A 20,182-nucleotide genomic window follows, 5' to 3' on the forward strand; every position below is an offset into this window, starting at 1 on the left:
AATGATGTGCCCTAGGCCAATTTAAAGTATGTCATTTTAAACGCTGAAATTCCTGCTGAGATCAGAGATGGAATCTCAGCCATAAAAACAAACTGAGAGCAGAATGAGCAGGATAAAATACACATGGCATATCTTTTTGGAGCTTTGAAAAAGGAAAATGTCCTGGTCTGCCTCTTGAAGGGTGTAACGGAGAAAGTCAAATTAAAGGCAGGCATTAGAAAAGCCTTCCTCTTCCTTAATGGATCCAAAGAAGATTGTGCTAGTAGCAAAGTTTTTCTTGCTGATCTCAGCACTCAGAGGGGAGGATGCAGAATCATACTGAAGTAGGCTCTTTCTGGGAGAATCAAGGATCAGACTATTTAGGACAGCCATCCAGCACATAGGACCCTCCAATCTTGTTGCACTGCAATGCCCACCACACCATGCCCCAGTAGTCAGGATGATGGGAGGGACAAGATGAAACTCCTTGAGGGGCTCTTGTTATGCAAAGGAATTCAACATTCTTGTTTTAATTCAAAAGCGGCATCTTGATATGAATTGGGAAGCACACTCTAGTAACGTGCGTATTAGCCATATTGTTAGACGGCTATATGAAATTTCTTTATGCCATTAATCAGTATAAGTTCATTAAGGCCTTTTCATCCATTTGGCGCCTGCTCTGCAGGGTCTCAGACAAAGGCTGTTTCCTGCTTTACTGTCTCAGATCTTTTTAGAGAAGATGTCAGGGACAGAACCTGGAACTATACTTGCAAAGCCTTCTGTAGATTCAGTTCTTTAGTCTTTTTGCTTTTTCATGCTGGTTCATTCTGTTGTTAAAAGTTGGTGTGATAAGCAAAAGACAGGAAAGACAATGGCTGTAGTGTTGCCTGTATGTAAAGTCAGTCCCAGCATCCCCTTTGTACTTGGCTTGCCTTCTCAAAGGTAAAGTATATGCGAAAGGGCAGGTAGGACCCCTACTGAAGATGGAAGAATGAGGTTTTTCTTTTCTTAATACAGCCCAGTCTGCACATGGTTGCTGCAGAAGCTGCACAAGAAAAACATGGGATTCTGGCCATTGTTAATAACTTTTTTCTGTAACTCATTTATAGATTAATACTGCATTGGCAAACAAGAATATTGTATAAGATTGATATAGTCTAGATTAAGACTATATAATTATGTGTGTGTGGTTAATATTTCTGGAATGATTACCTTGTTGTGGCTTTCACAGTTTAGATTCTGGTTGTCAGTAAAACTAGAAACATATCCCCATGAATTTCACCCAATGCGCCTAGAAATCAGGAAGAAGTTTTATAAATGCTTCTAAACTACAGTTTTTAAAGGGAGGGAATGTAGAAATTAATACACCTGGTAAATTGGAAGAAAGTGTATTAAAGATACAATTGCTTACCCATATAAAATATATCCTTATAATAATAAGCTTTGCTGCAGAAGAATTAGCATGAGGTTTCTACAAAGAAGTAGCCTGCTTCAACAACCCGATTGTGTCTTTCAAGTAAAATTTGGACATATCTTTCTACAAGTAATTCTGCTTCCAACAAACTAATTTTCCAAGGGAACAGGGAGGTACACCGTTATTTTGTTGGTGGAATGGAAGGTTCTCTTCAGATGTGGAACTAGTTCTTGTTGTATTATTGCCTTGAATATATGAGGTGTTGGGGGTCTGGTTTTTTGGGGGGGTTGGTTGGTTGGTTCATTGGTTTGGTATTTTGTTTTGTTTTAAAATCAGCTGTGCAAAATTGCAAAGTCTTGTGAGCCTTTTCTGAATCAGACTGCACTTGAACAATGCAGCTCCATGTCCATCAAAGGAAATGTCACTAGCAGCCAGCTACTGGCACTTCCTGTGTGGTGAGACTCTCACATCACAGTGGCATAACCCAGGTTAGTGAGTACTGACAGGGTCCCATTCTTCTTGGAACCAGCTCTGCTTAATTCGTTTGTAAGAGATCTGACCCCAGGGATGTAACCAAGCATTCAGATGACACTTGGTTATTCAGGAGAGGTGAAAACTTAAGTGGATTTCAAAGAGCTCTCTTCAGACTGAGTGCATGGGCATGAAAATAATGGCATTCAAAGTAGAGATATGCATACTGTGGGGTGACTGGAGGATCCTAGCTTCATATACAATTCGATGAAGTCTGAAGAGGTACTACATCAGAGGCACTATGGTACAATATAATGGTGGTTTGTAGACCCAGCTATCTTGCGAAGGATCCAGGAAATACTAAAGTCCCAAAGAGCCCTTGGTTGTGGCTAACTGTCGAGGGATGCCAGGTGCTGATGCCAGGATTTTGTATATTAGTCAGATCTATCAAGGCTCTTCTTACGTTGTACTGCATATACTTCACAGTGTTCATCCAGACTCTACTGAATTTGCTGGATATAACTTTTGAGGTGTGTATGGAAAAGTTTACCTCCTTCCAGAGCCACAAAGCAATCAGCATAGGGTAGTGGCTAGAGTGTTGGCCTAGAACACTGAAGACTTGGGTTCAAATCCCCACTGGATCATGAAACCTATTCAGTGACCTCTTCCAACCTGACTTACTCTCTCTTAGTCTGACCTATCTCACAAGACTGTTATGCAGAGCCGTGTACATCCTTTTGAACTCATTGAACAAAAGGCCCCTTAAAATCAATGAATGAATGATTACGGGTTGGAGGATTCTGGGAGTTGTAATCTTAAAAGTAATATTCCTAAAATTTGGTTGTTACATGTAACTACTTCTCCTACATGTTGAGCTGGATTAGAGCATTCTGTTTTTTATTTATTTATTTTTTAAAAGCTGGAATGTAGGCATACTCTTGAATTGTGGTTTAAAAATACCAATTTCTTTTACTTATTACGTATTTTTTTTTATAGCTCTGACCAATGCAGAGAATCTATTACCTCATATCTCAAAGGAGAAGCTGGAAAACTGGAAACCAATGGAAGCTATTCGGAATCTACAACAGAAGCAAAGACAAAGCCTTTTGCTCAGGAGTCTGCAAGCAGCCTAGGAAAGCAGAGTGACAAGGAAACTGTGAAACCAAAAATGCAAAGTTCTCTCCGAACTGAGCAGCAAACTATCTCATTAATGTCACATCAGAAATCTTTGCATGAGACTAGCAAGCCAGCAGTTGATTCATCTAAAACCTCCGTGCCTGTCAGCGTGAAAAAGACAAGCTGGAATACTTCTGAGGACAGCAAGCCAAGACCAAAAGTCCAGGAAGATGAGGGAGCAACATCTTCTGAACAAAAGGTATACATTTCATGAGCCCTAATTTATTCAAAACTTATTGTCACGATCCCCACGTGGCCCCTGTTTGTTTCACCAAAGTAAGAGCTTATAGTACGTGCCCCTCAGCTGCCACCGGTTGATTACATCAACATCACCTTTTATTAATGATAGATGTCCAGGCCATATGTTGTTTTAAAAGAACCAGATATCAATTGTTTATTGTTACAGATGTAGATAATTAAAGCAATGTTGTTAACTCTTAACAAACGTCCTCCTTCATCCACTCTCAACCACCACTCTCCCACCGAAACTCCAAAAACTTTCAGTCTCCCCCCCAACTAAAACTCCCCCTCCTGCTACTGAGTCTCTTATATCTTGTGACTCCGCCCCTCCAGCACTCCCATTGGTCTATGCAGATAGCATATGAATATTCATGATCTGGGCGGACGCCACACTTATACTGCATTATTCTTAATTCAGGTACAGACTGGTAAATGTAACGTAATATCTATTCTGCGGCTTCACATGCTCCCTTTGTACATAACTGCTTTTAAAGCATTTAAAGAACTGCGCATGTAGGCTCAATATGCAGTGTAGATCCAAAGGTTTAGAGCAGATTGAGAACCGGGGCAGAGAGAGAGGCAACCGAAACTCCAGTAGGTTGGATGCCATCAATAGAGAGCCACTTATTTTGGATCCACTGTAGTTTTCCATAGAGGAGTAAGAACTATTATTAAAAGTTCTCACACTGTTGCTGACCCTTGACCTCTGTTTGGACACAGGTTATTAAAAAAATTTAGTCTCTTCTTGTTAATTCCTTAGTGCAACCTATCAAACCCTTCCCCCTCACCCTGAAAACAAAGAGATTTTTTTAAATACTAAGTCAGCTAAATAGGCATGATCTGTCTACATGTTTTTCAGCTCTGACAAAGAAATGTGCAGATGCAAAGTGCTGGAAAGGGAGGTCAGGAAGCACTGGGTCTCTCGTAAGAACCTGGCATTCAGTCTACAAAACCTGTCCTGGACAAGAGTTGTCCATGTATGCTTCTCTCTGCTGGCAAGAGAGAGCACCATGCAACTTTCATCCATACAGGGCTATGGCTACATAGGTATAGGGACCTCTTGGTAATAGATTTGAAATCTACTTATATCAACAGGCCTGTTACAGGGCTTGGAAACGAAGGGGCCCCAAAAGCTAACTGCCCCATGTAGAGAGCCCTCTGGTCATGATACAAACCAGTATCCCTGGGTACCATTTTCCACCAATCTCCATAGATCCCCAGAAATGGGACTTTGGGGAGGCCAGATGTTGTGATCCCACTTTTCCCAGGATCTTTTAGGAGAAAGGAAGGTGCAGAAAAGGCTCTAGTCTGTCTGATCTTCCCCGTGAATTTCCTATGAACTTCTCTTTGCTTCAGAATCCTATGACCAAGAACATCCATTCCTTCTACAAATATTTGTTGACAAATCAGAGCCAGCCTCAGAAACACTAGCATTCCACTTTAAATGTAATCATTTTCAAATGTTAACCATCATTTGCCATCTTAACCAGAATTTCCAACCATGGTTTGAAGGGATGGTGGTTTGCAAGCCTTACTTAAAGGGACACCTGATTAGTGCAGTATTTGTGACTCATGGGTAGGACCGAATTAAGGTGAAGGGGGGAATTAGAGTGTACAAGCCTGAAGCTGGCTCCTGATATACAGACAGCTTGCCATGGCCAACAAGGAATGGGAAGCGAAAATTTGTGCAAAATTGCACACACTCCCAGGAAGTTATTTTCGGGGATGAACTAATGTTGGGAATAACTATTTCCCCCCCCCTTTGTTCCTGCTCAGATTCATGTTTGTCTTTTAAATGAGCTGGTAAAATGTACTAAAAACTGCATTTATCAGGAGTATAGTGACAGTGACAGTGACACTGAGATTCAGAGTGATTCAAGCTCAGATGAAGAACAAAGAATCACTACGAGGGTTTATCGACGGCGCTTGATTCTGAAGGTATCACGGGCCTGTAGTTTCTATGGCATGAAGTTGGTCTTGGACTGTGGTGCTAATACAGTGTTGCTCACAAGTAGACTCCTCCTGCTTTCAGTATGCTATGTATTTCATAACCAATGGCCAGCCCTTTGGATCTGTGGTGAAAAACAACAAAACTGCACAATGGATTGTCTCAGAATCCCACGGTGTGCTGCATGGCTTCCTCTTTGTAGATAAATAAAAACTAAATATATACAAATACAGCTGCCTATGGTAAAATTAAACTGGAACAAGAGCAGTTTCCCAACTTTTCAGCTTGAGGAGTATCATCATTGAAGGACACTATTTTAGCTTTCTCTCCCTCTAATCATTCTTCTCAGCTGTGTAAATCAAGGATTGGCAATAGTAGGGGAGGGGAACACCACCTACCCTATCCTTTAAAAACAAGAAATACAAGAAATGCACCCTTTATTTAAAAACACAAGTACACTTTCAGAGCATGATGCTGCTTTAGAAGCAAGGCATGCACTTCCCATGTGCCTTGTTTTACTGTGAAATGCATTTGGTGGGGAAGGAGGGAGAGGTGCTGCCATGCCACCTCTTTGCTTCATGCCAGAGGTAATGACCATATATTCAAGATGGGTGCAATAGGGGGTACATATGCTGCCCAGACCTGACTCAAGGGTGGGCAGTTCGTACAAATATACATATATGTTACCGTAATTACTCATTGAAGCATTCTTGAACTCTGAGCTATCACAGCAGCAGCTGCTGTCACAATTTTTTTAAAGTACCTACACAAGTGATCTTGGCAATTAAGAGCAATTTTTGTAAGTAAGTAAGTAAGTAAGTAAGTAAGTAAGTAAGTAAGTAAGTAAGTAAGTAAGTAAATAAATAAATAAATAAATAAATAAATAAATAAATAAATAAATAAATCAGAATGCTTTGTGTGCTGTTACAGATGAAAATGTGAAAAGCACAATTTCAGATACTTGTAAAGCAGTTTGGTCTCAAGGGAGATAAAAATTTATTGGTGCCCTTGTTTCAGATACAGAATGTACCCATAATCCTGTGCATAGAATGATAATTCTGTTTGGAGTCTTACATGAAAAAGCATAAAATGACTTCATTAACATCAGACATTTGAAAATCCCTTTTATTTTGCCACAATGATTTGCCTAGGGGCTCCTACTGGACTCGATGGGAAATGTTCCCATAACAGCTGATTTCACTAGTTTGTAATTATCTGCCCTCTGTTTAAAAAAATCTGGCTGCCGTGGGTTGAATATATTATTTCCCCAAACGATTAGTCTCGGAGTCAGGCATGGTTTTGTTTCATATATTAATGGCACGTGTATTTAACACAGGAACAAGAACCTTCTACGTGGCTTCGGACAAAATCTGAAATATTTCAGTACATCTACATTTGTTAGTGAAAAATAGTGAGCTTGCCATTGAAACATGGATTTGTTTATTTTTCACAGCACTGATAATTTTACAGATATACATCCAGAAGTACAAGAAATAGATTTCAGTTTCTCTGTGCATCTATATTTATGTTCTTCCTTTAAAAAAAGAAGAAGAAGCTGTATGCATTGAAGCATAACTCTGTTATTTATTTATCTACCACCAGGACAATCCATATTCCTGGATTGGTATATCAATGGGTGCCACTGATATGGCAGTATCAAAGCTTTGCTGAACAATTGTCCTTTGTCAGGGAGGCCATCAGCAACCTCTCACAGGGTATAGTGTATCTGTTTATGGCATGGGTAACAGTGACTCCCAAATAGCTTGTGATTAACGTGCTTCATTAGCTTCCTGCAGCTCTTAGAACGTTCTCACTGATCCTTGGAAGCATGCAGCATCTTGAGCTGAAATTGAAAAGGATTCTTTGATTGATGGTGGAAAAGAAAGATACTAGCCCATCTGCCTTGCCTAAGAAAGTTGTATTTACTGAGGTCTGGCATTGTTTAAAACCTATTCTGTAAGACTGTTGGTGTAGAAACAGAACTCTAAACATGTAAATATCTGCATGATTATTTTTGCCTTAAAAATGCACTTTATTTCAGAAAATCACCATAACAGAGATACAGCAGTATTGTTGAGCCATCTTTATCTACCAATCTTAATGCTGTTCTTGGAGAAAGGCTGGATTAGCAGTTGATAGTTTAAATTCCATTTTGATCCCTAGAGACAGAAACCATTCTCAAGTGATAAATCATGGGTACTACACTTTCCAGTGCCAAAATCAAGAGGCACACACCTGTGAATGCACCTAGGTTTTGATTGTGACAGGACTTGATTCAGTAGCAGTTAGGTGGCTTCCCTTGTCCGTCACCTTCGCAGAGAGCCTGTGACCCAACCCAACCCAGGTTTGTCACTTTTAAGAATAACTTTCCAGGAATGTTTTTGACACCAGCTATTAACCACACTAAACCAGATGACTAAAGAATGAAAATGATATATTTTTATTAATAGGAACATCAACTTGAGAACAAGTCTAAGTTTCAGTTGTTCTTCAGTTACAACAACCCAACAGCCACGCTTTTTCTTTAGCCTTCTCATCACCCTCCAACTCCCTCCTCCTTCAGGTTCCAGAATAGGCTGACTACATGCAACCCCCAGCCAATCACCTTGCTTTCCTGTTAACAAGCAAAAAGGTCAGGGCTCCCATCACAGAGCCAAATGGATTAATTACAGTGGTGCCTCACTTAGCAATGTTAATTTGTTCCGAAAAAATCGCTGCTAAGCGATTTCATCGCTAAGCGAAATGCAGTTTCCCATTGAAATGCATTGAAAACCGGATAATCCGTTCCAAAAGGAATGAATTGCCGTTCTTAAGCGAAAATCGCCATAGGAAACATCGCTAAGTGAAACGCGGTTCCCCAGTTGAAATGCATTGAAACCTATTCAATGCATCTCTTTTTTTTTTTTTAATAATTTTATTTTATTTAGGAACAGGGATAGAGGGTACAGAAAGAAAGAGGGGATAGGAAAGGAAAAATGGTTTTGGGGGATAGGAGAGCATAAAGTATAACATCATCCAATCAATTCATATTACTAATACATATCAACTTTTTGCTTTTTCACAGTTTGATTACCCTCCTGCTTTTATCTTATCATTTAATTTTAATTTTATTCTATGTTATTCCAACATTGTCTGGTAGCTGCTGCCATTTATACGATACATCCCATCGTTCAGTTTCTTTTTGAATTGAACAGTCTTTCAGCCCATCTGACAGAATATCCATTTTTTTCACTTCCCATATTTTCACCATAAAATTATCTGGTTTCAGTATCTCTGCCTCCTTAAGATTTTTGTCATAATGCTTTTTAATTTTGGAAGCTGCATGGGTCACTGGATAACTCTCTACTGCATTCATATTACCTGGTGTCATGTCTAATACAGACGATTCTAAAGTCTGTACAACTTCATTTAAGTTTTGTTTGGCATCTACTGTCCCCTCTTTCGTCCCTTTCATCAAATTTTCTATTTTGCTAAGACCTGCATTCACTTGCTGAAACCCTGTTAATATTAGCCTTTGTATATTAATCTGCCATTCCTTTTCTATTTCTTGCACCTATTCAATGCATCTCAATGGGGGAAAAAATACAACAACAAATTAAAAAAGAGTCAGAACAAAGTCAAATTTGGTTAACAAAGGGTTTATTAAGTGCACTTTATGATTTCAAACATTTTAAACAGCAAACTTTAACTTTATAAATAACAGAAAAACATTTAAAAAACAGCAAACATGAGGCTGTTTAAACCATTGTTAAGTGAAACAGGGGACCCAAAATTTAATCGCTATGCGAAGCATGGTCCCAACCACCGCCAAGCGAAAATCGCCCATAAGGACATCGCTAAACGAAGCGCAAAAACACTCCGAAAAAGTCATCGCTAAACGATTTCGTCGCTAAACGGAGTGCCCATTAAGCGAGGCACCACTGTATTCACTCACATTTGCAAATTTCACCTATCTCCCAAGCTTCTCCTCAGCTTTTCTCTCATAGGTACAATCCTTGGCCCTGCCCACTCTAGCTCCATGGCTCTGGGAGACAGAGCCATGGCACTAAAACAATTAGCGGGAAGTGAGAATCCATATGCTTTCCAGCTAAAGGGTAGAAATGCTGGTGTTTGGCCCAGGGAATATGGCTAAAGTTTCCACAGGGGATGGTAAAGGGTCTCAGAGGCTGAATAAAAAAGGGGATGAGGAAGGAGTACAAGAATTGCCACATGATCTGGCCCTTTGATACTTGAGCAAATAAATCTGCATTCTTGTGTCTAAAATGTGTTTATCTTTAGTCTTAGAGCCTTTCTGGTCATGACAGTACAGTGGGGTCTCTACTTAAGAACGTCCCTACTTAAGAACAATCCAACTTAAGAACAGCTCCATTTGCTAAATTTTGCTTCTACTTGAGAACAGAAATCCAAGATAAGAACAGGAAAAAAGAACCTTTCCTGCTCTTTTTTTAACCTTAGGTCATTTTAGGTTAAAAAAAATTCTCCCCCTAGTGGTAGAGTACGTATTAACCAGCTTTGCATTAGTTCCTATGGGAACTAATGCTTCAATGTACGAACGCACCTCTACATAACAAAAAAAACAGCCAGAACGGATTAATTGGTTTTCAGTCCATTCCTATGGGAAATTTTGCTTCAACTTAAGAACGTTTCAACTTAAGAACACCATTCTAAAACCGATTAAGTTCTTAAGTAGAGGTACCACTGTAGTTTCTATGGACGGAAAAGAGCAGATACGGATTAAATGGTTTTCAGTGCATTCCTATGGGAAATGCAGATTCAACATAAGAACTTTTCAACTTGAGAACCATTTTCCAATATGGATTAAGTTCTTAAGTAGAGACCCCACTGTAGGTATAAATTTTCTAAAAGTCCGTTTCACCAAGTTTGCAAAGTTATTGCATCTGTCTGAAATCTCATAAACTCGGGGTTTTTTTACAGCCTTTCAGATAAAACAGACATTGATGACTATATGGCTTATTTAACTTTAATTTATTTAAGCATTGTGGTTTTGACCAAACTCCGGGAGGCAGTGGAAGACAGGAGGGCCTGGTGTGCTCTGGTCCATGGGGTCACGAAGAGTCGGACATGACTTAATGACTAAACAACAACAAAAAAGCATCGTGGTTACTCTTTTTGATGCTTTGTGTTGCTGACACCACAGGTTCTCCATGTTCAGCTCTCCCATTCATTTTGCTAGATCTTGCCTGAGGGTGGGGACTTTTTAGTTAAAGCTTCTCCCCAGTTTCAGGCAGGAAGAAGTGTGCTGCCCTCTTCATGAGCAGTCAAGCTATATGACTGGACCTGCAGAGGGTTATTTCTTCTTTTCTTTTTCTTTCTTCTCCAGTAATTTAAGAATGATTCATGCTTGAATATCTATCTGAAAGCAAACAACATGTAACAGTTTGTCTGCATCTTCAGTGCACTTGGTGGAGGCCATTTCCTCTGCGGTTCATGAGTGGCCATAGCCAGCTGGTTCTCTGATTTCTGTCCCAAGTCATTTGGATAGATTTGTACACAATGCAGGCTTTTGGCTTTCGTGTTCTAAGAGAAACTCCCTGGGCCTTAGCAAACTGCTTTCTGAACATACGGTGGTGCTCCACCTTAAATGTATGCATTTATTCACCTGTCTTAAGACAGAACACCTCGCTGAATGTAGAAAGTTGGCGCATGAGAACAGGTTGTTAGGCATCAGTATCTCTTCCAACTGTGCTATCTTCTCTGTAAAAATTAAGCTTTTACAGCTTGAAGAGCAGGATGGGTTACAGGTTAAGAAGTCTTACTTCTGTGTGCTACAATTTTATTTATTGATTGATTGATTGATTGATTTGATTTGATTTGTATCCTGCCCATCTGGTCTATACAATCACTCTAGGCTTATATAGAATGTCTTTCTTTCCTTCCCCTGCTCCCTACCCCCAGAATAGCCGGTCGAGATTCCCAGCAGAGCTCATGAAAGAGTAAAAATACAAATGTGGTCACCATCCTATATAAGTAGGTTCCAAAGCAGCAAGAAGAAGGACTTTAATGGAAATTAAAAATGCCCCAAAGCTAGAGAGCCAGTGGAGAGAGGAGGGCCCACAATTTTTTGTCTGTCATGAAGGCCAGCAGGAAAGGAGATGTATCCCTATTTTCCCCCTAAACCATAGATTTGCTGTTTGAACAATGGTCAAAATCTTGTTGTTTGGCATAATAAACCACACTAAAGAAGGCCCATTTAATCAATGGGGGGTTGGTAAGTCAACTCCTCTGTAAATTCTATGAAATCCAGGGAAGAGTTGACTTGCCAAATCTCCATTGATTCAGCAGATCTACTCTAGTGTGATCTACTGTCACACTAGAAATTGCAGTTCTTTCCAGGAAGAAGCCCCACTCAGCATTTCTTTCTGAGAAAACTTGTACAAGATGGCACTGCTATTCTGTCATTAATGAGATGCTTATCCATGTGGAAATATCCTTTCACACAGATAGTAGCTCTTTGCTGTTACAAGCAGGCTTTTGTGGGCAGAAGAAAGTCACTATGGATAGTGGTCCGTTTGTTTGAGTATGCTAGCACTGTTATGTGGCTAGGATCCAGAGAAATTGTGCATGCACATTCAGTGCCCTCAGACAAATACTGTGGAGAATGAAGATTGGTGAGTTTTCCAACAGCAGTTGCAGCTTGAGATAAACAGATAGTCAAGGAGTACCTTACTACTTTAAATGAGTTCACATCCCCGAGATCAGATGAACTGCTTTCAAGGATATTGAAGGAAATGGCTGAAGAGATCACAGAACCACTGTCTATTATTTTCTTCAAATTGTGGAGGATGGGTGAAGTATCGGATGATTGGTGGAGAGTTGATGTTCCTGTCTTCAAAAAGAAGGAACCTAGGAACTACAGACCAGTCAGACTGACAGTTAATTCTAAGGAAAATTCTGGAGCAAATTATAAAACAGTCATCCTTCAAGCACCTCGAAAACAAGGCAGTAATAACTAGAAGCCAACGTGGATTTGTCAAGAACAAATCCTGCCTTCCTAATCTTATCTCATTTCTTGATCAGGCAACCTTCTAGGCCCTTTCCAGCTCAACTATGATTCTATGAAGATTTCTGCTTGGCTGAAATCTTACAGAGACTCTTAATTTATTTATTTATTTATTTTATTTATTTATTTTTTATTTATTATTAATGTGACCTTACACTGTGGAAATTGTGCACAATTATTTTTGTCATAAAACATTGTGGAGACTGTTCCTAGCAAATAAAATCTGGCCTGGCATGTTTCTTCAATTGCTTGCTGTGTTGTTGGAAAATAAGTGTTTGAGAATATGGGTGACCCTGGCTAATACTGTAACACGTTCTTTAGGGTGAGGAAGCAAAAAGTATTCCTGGGGAATCAGTTACCGAAGAACAATTTACTGATGAAGAAGGCAACATCGTCACTCGAAAAGTAATCCTGCCTTGCTCTTTCATTCTCTCTCTCTCTTTCTCTCCCTGCTCCTTTTTAAAAAAAAAATCCTCTATTTTGATTACTTTTACATCGACTTTGTCTTTCCAGAGTCAGACACAAAATCAATCGATGCTTGTTTTTCCTATATTGCCTCCCACAGGTTACTCGCAAAGTACTGAGGCGTGTGATTATCCCACATGAGAAAAAACATAGCGACATGGTAACGAAAGTGTGTGTGGGAAGCGGGAGTGGGGGGGGAGGGTAGCGAATAAGTGTCTGTTGGCTCTCCAAAAACTAAGGATTTTTGCTAAAGATCTGGCAGCTTGCAGTTTAACATTGAGCTGTGCAAAACAAGCTTGCTTGTGCTTCTTGACAAGTTGTGCATCTGAACTCAGACATGATGAGGTCTTGCAGGCATTCCTTTTTGGTGGCAGGATTTTGGATTAAGGAGACATCTGTACAAAATATTACAACTCAAACAGTAATTTCAAACTGCTGGGCCTGAGCCTAAAGACAGTAAGGTCTAAATTCATTGGCTGGCCCCAGTTAGAGTAAACCCACTTGAAACAGTTGCTGAATGGTGAGTAAGCACTTATATAAGTGTCGATGATTCCGTGGTCTGCTCTTGTTTGGGATTTAGGCTCTAGCTATTCCCGTCCACAACCATCCAGTTTCTTATACAAACTAGAGGGAAAGCGATAGAGTGCAGATTCGAAAGGCTAGGTTTCTGATCTTTTCAAGTGAGGCTTCTCGTAGGTAAGGCTACAATACTGAGCAACTGGGAATAATCCCCTGTGCACCACTGATGCACCAGCAAAGTAAACCTAAACATGCACTAAAATTGCACTGCAGATGGCTGACACTGCAAATACGAAGCCAGAGGTTTGGAAGACAGCCCACAAGAACCTCAACAGGCATGCATCATAGACTGGAAGAAGGATTGTGCCCACATGCCACTTCCCCTGCTCTAAGCGACATGCTGCCCTCAGCAGAGCTGAATGAAGATTCAGTTGTAGAATGTGAGGCACCATCTTGTCCTTTGTCACAGACCTCAGTACTGATCTGGACAGAATCTGTCCTTCTACATTAACACTGAGGCTTCATTACTAGAATTGTGGCCTTACCTTAGGTTGTCAACAGGGCAAAAACCAAGATATGTGCTGTGTGTCCGTGCTTTAAATATGTTTCATATGTGTTCTGTTTTGGCAAATACATTTTCTGGCCTTCCTTCCCCTCCCCTTTCCCATCTTTCCCTCCATTACTAATTTCTTAATTTGAAACTGAATTCTTACTGCCTTCTTAGAAACAATGGGCTTTTGTTTCCAAAACATCTGCTAATTTGGGGTGCCCAGTAAGCAGGTATCTGTCAATTTGACTTTCTAGAAAGGCGGAAAATTCAGAATTCTATATGAGGTTAAGGAAACTCACCCTGGGATATTGACAGAATATTCATCTTGTATGGTGGCACCCCAATTCAGCATGCAGTTCATAATATCGTAGTGCTGTGTTTACTATACAGAGATGAACCTGCAAGTTTGGTGTTCTGCAGCTCATCAGAGTGGCTAAGGCAGTTGTTTGTTTGTCTCTGAAATAAAGTGTTCTGATTTAACAGCTTTTCACCTTACCCCATTACAGCAACATGGGACCTGCTAAAGGTCAGTTTGATAGGAAGCTCTGCCTGATTTCTGAATGTGTATCCTTTCTTTCATTAAAGCAGGGAGAAGGATATAAGATGAAGACAAAGAAGGAAGTCCGGCATGTAGAGAAGACGACATATTCATAACGGCCAAACCGCAAACGGTCAGTTTGATACAATAGGAATTTGCTGGTGATATTCCAAACAAAACTGGAGTCTTTGCAAAGAGTGCAAACGCTGGAGCTTGTTCTCATTATCACATTCTCATTAATTGCTATCAGAAATTAATCTCCGCATGTATGTACCTCTCCTTTCCACATACTTAATTCAAATATATAGCTTCTGCCCAAAAAGCAGAGGTGGTTAGAACATGCATCATCAGATGCTGTTGGGCTCCACTTTTCCTCAGCCCTCACTCTTGGCTCTGCTGGTTAGGACTGATGGGTGTTGCAATCCCCCAACAGATGGAGGAGTGCTATTCCAATCATATGTTAGGTGAATAAACCAGGAAGCCCAAGTGTGTGACCTGAAGCATTGAAAAGGCCAAAATCTTATACCCTTCATAAGATGGGTCATGAAACTGGTTGCACAATTGATTTCACGATCAGTGTGTACCCACTTGCACTAAGGAGGGCCTGCTAGAGGAGGAAACATGTTTATGTGGTTATCCTTACATAATTGCTAAGGGAGCAGGATTCTGGCCTAAGAGTGACATGAAAGCAAACATGGAATAGAGCCCAAGTGGCAGAAATTATATCTAGAAACAGTAGCTAGAGTTACACATGAATCTTGTGGTTGGAATCCTATTGGTGTTTGTGTAAGTTTCGCAGTCTTAAAGATTATCTAGTGCTTAGCTAGCTCAGAATGTTTTTCTAGTTTTGAGTATATTTCAGTTTTGTTACAAGTGTATACACTGGGTGTTGGCAAACTGTGTCAGAATGCCTCTTCCTAACAAGTACATTGGATAGACTATGGCTGATAAGCATCACCAAATATGGCCTCAGTTTGCTGGTTCAAGGATATTGAGTGGTTATTGCAAATAGTAGAGGACTGAAATGTCAATTGCTTTCCAAATGTGCATTTCTGATATTTGTATTTTTTCTCTTTTTCTCAACTCCTGCCCCACCTTGAAACCAAGACTGTGTGTGCTTTTACTGCCAGTACTCTGGAGAGAAACACGAGAAGAATCAACAGGAATCACCAAGTCACTGATAAATGCGTGTGTGTGTGTGTGTGTTTGCCGCTTCCACACATTAACCGCATGGTTTTTATGTGAAGAATAAAACAGAGCAAAACAAAAATTAATTTTAATTTAGCATGATCCAGTTCTACAAGAGCATGGAAATTCACTTTTGTTCACGGCATTGGAGAGTGTGCAATGGAAGATGATGCTGTATGTCTACAAGATACCACACTGGGAAAGCTTCTTTGAAGCAACGCAGTACCATCACAAAACAAACTTCCTGTAGCAAGAAGGGATGTAACGACACTGAAAAGAAATGTTTCAAACCACAGAAAGACACTAAAATTTACTAAAATCCACAACAGTACGCCTTATTTTTCTTGGACCCAAACTGTCAGGGTAATGAAACACTCTCTTCTTTCTTTCTTTTTTTCTTTCTTTTTTTAAAGAAAAAAATAACATCGATCGTCTCACTGTAAATAAATAACACTGTATAAATTCTAAGGAGAAATAGAATAAATGTTGATAAGGCACTGCCTCTTTAGCTCACAAGTGGAATATTGCATTCACGTTGAACAGAAATCAGTGTCTCAAATGGCTACACCTGCAGGAGTACTCTGGGTGTATCTTCACAGATTCTTGTATATTTAGCAATTATAATGTTTGTATATGCAAAAAAAGCTAGCTTGATTTTAAACAAAAAAAATCTTTAAAATCTGCTGCAAATTTAATGATTCCTAAGATGAGGAATTCTGTAGTTCTGTGAAAAAAAAATTTTTTTTCCTGCAGAGTACTAATATTTTGATGCATGCGTTTCACCTTATTTTGAAGAAATCTTTTTCCAGTTTTGCAAACACTAGACCGCAACATGACAAGTAAGATTGTGGGGTGCAGTCCACCAAGCACAGCTGCCGCATGCCTCCCATTCCTTGAAATGGAGCTGGCAGTCAGCTCTTGGCACAAGCCCAACTGGACAGAGAGAGTGGTTGCAGCGCAGCAGTGCTTGGCCGAATGTGCCCTTTACCTGTAAACACAAAGCCCTTCATCTAATATTTGTTGCTGTTGCCAATTTTTTCAATGGAAATTACCTGAAATTTAAAGAAATCATAACGTATACAGTAGTTGCATTATGGGGATGGGGGGTGCTATCTGTTCTTGCTTTATACCAGGGGAAATGCTTGCAAGCTTTTAGAAGTGGGTTGGTGCTCTTGTAAGCACAAGTTTGGGATATTTTTTAAAAAATGAAAAGAAGAGAAATTCTTAGCTAACAGACTGGCAGCACGCTGTAAAAATATTACTGTATTGTGTACTGGCTCTAAGATGTAGAATCTTTAAGTAAGCCAATCATCTGTAATCATCCTAGCAGTGTAATATTAGGTTGTTAAGGCTGCTGTGTTTTAAAGGGCATTTTTATTTGGGTTTTTGGTGAAATATTTTAATTTGTTAATTATCTTCATATGAAAACAGGATTCATTAATAATAGCTCTAATTACATATGTATGAAAACACAAACACTGGATGATCTAGTTGATTATTTAAACATAAAATAAATTGTGTTAAAACTCTTCACTCACATGTATATAGTAGCATTCTTTATGCTCCTGTGGAAATAGTGGGCATAAGGTACGCTGAAAATAAGATTGCAAAATGGCCTGTATGCTTCTGGTGGTCACTGTACATGAAAAAATTCATTTCTGCTCATGTTCCCCTCTTTAACATTCTTTGACCTGTTGTCTTTTAAATCACCCAGTAACTGTATATCCAAATAGTGTTATGAGGGGTGCTTTCAACAACCTATTAGAACATCCAGGACAGTAGGAGTAGGAATTTTGTAGGTAAAAAAAGGAAAGAAAAGAAAGAGCAAGATTGGTTGGAATACCATGGGGTTCCTTTCGTTCAGCCTTATTTCGTAGCTGAGTTCTACCCTGCCAATCAATACAAGGCTGTGGGTTGAGCTCTGGGGTCAAAACTCAGGCCTTCCTTCCTCCCGCTCCTCAACTCTACTTTAAAAGGGGGCGGGGTGAAGAAGCCTGGCCGTGGCTCAAACCTTGGCACTAAGGAAGTATGTGAATAAACACATGCCCCTCCATCGCTGCTGCTGCTGCTGCTCTCTCCCTCTCTCCAAGAAAAAGCAGTCAAAGTATGACAGAGCCCTTGCCCACCTCCCTGGCACACTGGTGGTTGCCTTCAATCAAAGCCAAGCTGCATTGGGTCAGAGTTTGTGTGTGCTCTGCCAAGGGAAGATGATGAACAACGTCGCTGAACTGCCTCGAGCACTCAGATAAGGTAAGGCACCCCTTAGGAAGCAAGGGGTTGAGGTCCGTCTCTTGCAGCTCTTTCCCTCTTCCTCCTTTCTACCCATTCCTCTTAATCTCTGTCAGAATTCAACAATGGTTGCAGCTTTAGGTCCTGACAGCCAGCTGTTGAGAAAGTGGGGCAGGAGGTTTAGGAAAGGTAGCCAAACCTTTTTGCTTTTTGGGGGGAGAGGGTCTTGGTTTGGCAGTGATGTTTGTCAGTTGTTGCCTGTTTTTGGAGTACGCTTTGATTCTCTGTTGCCTTACATTTGCTTTTTTCCCCTTTTCCTTTTTTTAGTAGTTTCAAAGGTTCTTCAGAGCAGGGGGGTCCCCAACCCCTAGTCCACAAACCGGTCCCACTCCATGGCCTTGCCAGGACTGGGCCACAGAGAAAAATCTCCTCCCCCCCCCACCATGCACAGATGCATGGCTGCCCCTCCCAGGCTCGCACGGTGTTCAAGCTGGATCCCAAAAAGGAAGAGGCACTCAAGATCATATCCCAAATGTGTGCTGGCTACTGGAGTGCACCAAAGAGTTTCAAAAGAAGGCCAATTTATACTTTATAGCAAAGCCTTTGGTTGTGTGGATCATGATAAACTGTAAGTTGAAGGAAGAGGTGTGCCTCAGCACTTGATTATCCTGATACAGTGGACCCTCTACTTACGAAATTAATCCGTATTGGAACGGTGGCTGCAGGTCAAAAAGTCTGTAGGTCAAGTCTCCATTGACCTACAGTGCATTGAAAACCGATTAAGCCCGTAACCGGCCGTTTTGGTTCCATTTTGGTTCCATTTTGGTTTCGTTCTGGTCTGTAGGTCGATTCTCTGGCTGCAAGTCGAATCTAAATTTTGCGGCCAGAGAAGTCTGTAACTCGAAAAGTCTGTAAGTCGAGCCGTCTGTAAGTCGAGAGTCCACTGTACATAACTTATATTGTGGACAAGAAGCTACCATAAGGACAGGATATGGAGAGACAGAATGGTTTCCTATAGGCAAAGGTGTCAGACAAGAGTGCATTTCTCCCCTTATCTGTTCAATCTGTATGTAGATCCTATCATACAGAAAGCCAGACTAGTGAAAACTGTTGGAAGAAACTGTTGGGAGTTATTGCAACCGCATATGCTGCCTTTGTCCAAAAGGGATCTTTCTGGGCTGGGGTGACTGTCTATAAATCCAGAAGTAACCAGTTATTTCTTTCTTGCCTCTGATTTGAAAGAGAGCCTTGCCTCTCAGCTCTGTATCATTTTTCCTGTTCTTTAAGTCTGCTGGCAGTTTGCAGTTAGTGTGCAGTACGAAAAGCCTGTTAGAAGCAGTCAATACAGTCAGCGAGCCGGTTGAGTCCTGTTACTTCAAGTCAGCCATGTTTGTTCTTAGTTTGCTGTTTGATCTGTTCAGCTGTGAGTAAATGAAACTTTGTGTATTTTTTTTCTCTTACTAATGTCTCATTATTGCCAGCTGATGAGAGAAAATGGGTGGTCTACTCAAGGGGAAATTTTGAAGCTAATTCTGCGCTGTAAGTCCCTGCGTTTGTGCCACACAGCTAGAGATGTTTAACCAAAATTCATCAATAATCTAAGGTATGCAGTTTACATCCCTTTACTGGCAGAAAGCAGCAATGACTTGAAATGACGTTTAGTGAAAGTGGAAGAATGTGCCAAAGCAAGATTACAGTTGAATATTAAAAAGACAAAAATCATGACTACAGAAGAACTGCCCAACATGAATGTCAATGATGAAGAAACTGAAATAAAATAGTGAGAGATTTTATATACCTTGGTTCAATCATCAGTCCAAATGGACTGCCGCTAATAAAACAGAAAAAGACTGAAACTGGGGTCAGCACTCTGGGCCCATAGAAATTTCCAATCACTTCCCAAAGGAAGCTTCATTTGGAGGACTTTACAGTAGCCCAAATGGGATGCAAATAAGGCATATGCTGTTATAACAATTTAAAATCCATTGAACAGTTTTAAATCTATTGTAACTGGAGACTTTTCAGAAATGATTTACAGTGCAACTCTGGACATACCTACACAGAAGTATTTTCTGAGTTCTGGGGACTTACTCCCTGCTAAATGGGACTACAGATGTGTATTTTCCAGGGACTTGTGACAAGGACTTGTGGGAATGTTAGTAGTTAACTGCTGTCTTCAGTTAGGAAAGTTATCATCTTTGTTTTCTGAGAGGCTCATCTTTAATACCTATATGGCTAGCAGGAATAGCATCATCTTTTGTAGGTGTGAGAGAGGTGTGGCTATTCAATTTGGCCAGTGTAAAGGGCAGGGTGGAGGTGGTAACAGAATCTGCTTCAGTTTTCTGGATAAGAATTTACCATAACTTTCAAGTATCTTAATACTCAGGAGAGAAAATGTTGAGGTCTATTTTTTTAAAAAAGGAAGCAGGAAAAAGGAAACTGAT

At 40.3% G+C, this 20,182-nt stretch overlaps 1 protein-coding gene and 1 long non-coding RNA gene across 51 annotated transcripts in view; one reads left to right on the forward strand and one right to left on the reverse strand.

Moving 5' to 3' along the window:
• ANK3 (ankyrin 3) overlaps positions 1 to 17,042 on the forward strand; it is a 543,412-nt gene extending 526,370 nt beyond the window's left edge. For 46 of the 50 annotated variants that reach the window (XM_072995141.2, XM_078390918.1, XM_078390937.1 and 43 more), the window contains 6 exons: positions 2,861 to 3,239; positions 5,114 to 5,218; positions 12,571 to 12,654; positions 12,815 to 12,874; positions 14,369 to 14,454; positions 15,429 to 17,042. In XM_072995141.2, coding sequence (XP_072851242.2) covers positions 2,861 to 3,239; positions 5,114 to 5,218; positions 12,571 to 12,654; positions 12,815 to 12,874; positions 14,369 to 14,437 — 697 coding nt within the window. In that variant the 3' untranslated portion in view covers positions 14,438 to 14,454; positions 15,429 to 17,042. The remainder of the gene's footprint in view (positions 1 to 2,860; positions 3,240 to 5,113; positions 5,219 to 12,570; positions 12,655 to 12,814; positions 12,875 to 14,368; positions 14,455 to 15,428) is intronic. The other 4 variants (XM_072995143.2, XM_072995145.2, XM_072995147.2 and 1 more) reach the window with 4 other exon arrangements.
• Positions 6,023 to 11,361, reverse strand: LOC144588323 (uncharacterized). The gene is made up of 2 exons (XR_013543833.1): positions 8,782 to 11,361; positions 6,023 to 8,106 (listed from the first exon to the last, which is right to left on the reverse strand). It is a non-coding gene; the product is annotated as an uncharacterized LOC144588323 (long non-coding RNA).
• Positions 17,043 to 20,182: the final 3,140 nt, after the last annotated feature.

Source organism: Pogona vitticeps, chromosome 3 (genome assembly GCF_051106095.1).
Source record: "Pogona vitticeps strain Pit_001003342236 chromosome 3, PviZW2.1, whole genome shotgun sequence".
In the NCBI taxonomy this organism is placed as follows: Eukaryota; Metazoa; Chordata; class Lepidosauria; order Squamata; family Agamidae; genus Pogona; species Pogona vitticeps.